The following is a 2,275-nucleotide window of genomic DNA, read 5'->3' as shown; positions in this document are numbered from 1 at the left end:
TATAATTCAGACATAGTGGTGCTGGTTCAGGGTGAGTGGTGAGGAAGACAACCGGATTTGCCTACGAGATGAGAGCCTCCGTGTAAGTAAAAATGTGCGCCTGAAGAAGTACACATGCCAGTTTCTTACAAATTAATATATAAACACCAGAATGATATGCCACTCAATAGGATGTGCATTAAAACAATAGTTCAAAGTCAGGGTTACCAACTTTATTTAAAATAAGTAAGCTGTAGTGTGCCGTTTAGTTGGAGCTGATCCTACAGTGGGTTTTCAGAGGCAGGACATCACAGGAAGAGACTGCCCATCCTCCCCAAGAGCAGCTAGAGGATTTGAACCATGTGCCCTTAGGATTGCAGTGCAACTTCATATGGTTAGACCACTCCTTGTTTACTGCCTGCCTGAGAGGTGGAAGTCTTTGTTGATGCTTTACTGTACACTGTTGGAAAGGAGTGATATAAATTATTCTTCAACATTTAATGGTGCCACAGGGTTAAACAACGGCCTTCTATTTTTGGCTTGGATTTTGCCAAAGTTGGCCTCAAACTCTTTTTTGGTTCCATTAAGATCTGCTAGATGTCCATCCTTTATCCTGTAGCCTAAAGACTTGAGTTTTCTTATCCTGTACTGCACTATCTGTGGGGTTAACTCAAGAACCATTGGCACCTCTCTTATCTGAGGTATGGAAATCCCTTCTTTCAATAATCCCTGGATCCTTTCTTCCAAAACTGGAACAGAGTAATATAAAAGGGCAGGGCACTTCAAAACTAACTGTTTTAGGTCATCATCTGTGCATTTAAAAGCATTTTTAGAGAAGGAAATACTGTTCTCGATACTTCTTGGACTAAGCTGAAAAAGGAATCCCTTAAGTCTGGACAGAAGTTGGAGAATTTCAGAGTTTGTAAAACTTTGCTTCTGGAGACATTCCACCGTTTCCTTTACGGATGCAGAAGAATTCAACAAAATAAATGGGTTTTGGCTTAATAATTTCAGTAGCCAAACTTTCATGTTGGCTTCAGAGCCACCTAAATTTTGGTAACTCTCTTGAAGAATCTTTATCATCTGCTTATTAGTTTCCACAGGATTGTGAAAAATACTAGGTGCAGTGGTTAAAAATCTGCTGATGACAATATTTCTGAGTCCCAACTCTTGAAAGAACTCAACATTGCGTTTCTGGTTCTCTTGGTCTTTAACAGTAAAGAAGGACTCTGGGAACTGTTCAATTAATTTAAGTAACTCACCTTCATTTCTGCAGACTAGTCGCCACACTTCTCTCTGGGCATTAACAGCAGCTGGACTGCAGACAATAGCTTCTGGGAAATGTTCCAAAATTTGGGCTATCGCACCCTCCTCAGCACCTATTTCTCGTAAAATATTTACAATTTCTTCAATGTAGGTGTTATCCTCCCAAAGTACCCATCCTTTCAGCCTGCGGATTTTTCTCAGGTCAACTGATAACTTAGAGAGCTTGTCCACTGTCCTTTTGTTTTCCTTCTTTGACTGTGTATCAGTTGTGTAGAGGATGCACATGAAACCAGGTCTGTATTCTGGAGCTGGGAGTATCTTTTTTATGGCGCAGAGTCTACAAGCCTGGGCTCTCGGGAGTAACGTCCAAAGCATGCCTGGCGTCCAGGGCTATTCCTGCCACCCAGGGATTCAGAATGTGTGCACCAAACCTGGAACAAAGAAAATGGAGGCTTTTATACAGGAGCTGTTGAGTTGGAGGATGCAGAAACACATCTGAGATGTAAATAGTAAAGACGCAGGTAAACTGGACTTAAATGGCCAAAGAGGACAACTGCTTAGATGGATTACCAAATGTTATCTTCTTCACAATGTACTGAATTGTAACTGCCAGTCTTCAACCTGTGTTATCTGCCACAGAGTTGGAACCACCTCAGAGCTGACCCTTCAGCAGGTCGGTTCCCCCTCCACCCCACCGCCCCCCAGTGGGTTTTCAGAGGCAATAAACTGCACAGAAGATTATCTTTCTCCCCAGGAACTGCTAGTGGATTTGAACTGTCTGCCCCTGGGTTGGCAGTGCAACACCCTCACCACTAGGCCACACTCTTATAATTTTCTATATTGTCTATTTAAGCTTTGCAACAAAAGGCCAAAGTCTCTCAGATCTCAAATGTTATCCTGACAGATTCCTTTTCTATCCCTTGCTTCAATCCCTCTTAGAAGACCTATTACTAATACACTTGTCGATGTTTGGGGAAATGTTTTACATTTTCAGGTGGATGTTTAATTGAAGTACATGTTTATCAAAGAA

The 2,275-nt window shown here is 41.8% G+C and overlaps 1 protein-coding gene across 1 annotated transcript; it reads right to left on the bottom strand.

The window, feature by feature from the left end:
• Window positions 1-462: 462 nt before the first annotated feature.
• On the bottom strand, window positions 463-1,620 carry MTERFD3 (MTERF domain containing 3). Its single transcript, XM_006897537.1, has one exon. It carries the CDS (start codon window positions 1,618-1,620, stop codon window positions 463-465), a length of 1,158 nt encoding a protein of 385 aa, XP_006897599.1.
• Window positions 1,621-2,275: the final 655 nt, after the last annotated feature.

Source organism: Elephantulus edwardii, unplaced genomic scaffold (genome assembly GCF_000299155.1).
Source record: "Elephantulus edwardii isolate Elephantulus edwardi_28Jun2011 unplaced genomic scaffold, EleEdw1.0 scaffold00211, whole genome shotgun sequence".
Lineage (NCBI taxonomy): Eukaryota > Metazoa > Chordata > Mammalia > Macroscelidea > Macroscelididae > Elephantulus > Elephantulus edwardii.
Note: the sequence above shows the minus strand (reverse complement) of the source record. Positions and strands in the feature narration are given on the sequence as shown.

Excerpts from the sequence above, each read along its gene's own strand:
- MTERFD3 (XM_006897537.1), bottom strand. The coding sequence starts at position 1,620 with ATGCTTTGGACGTTACTCCCGAGAGCCCAGGCTTGTAGACTCTGCGCC.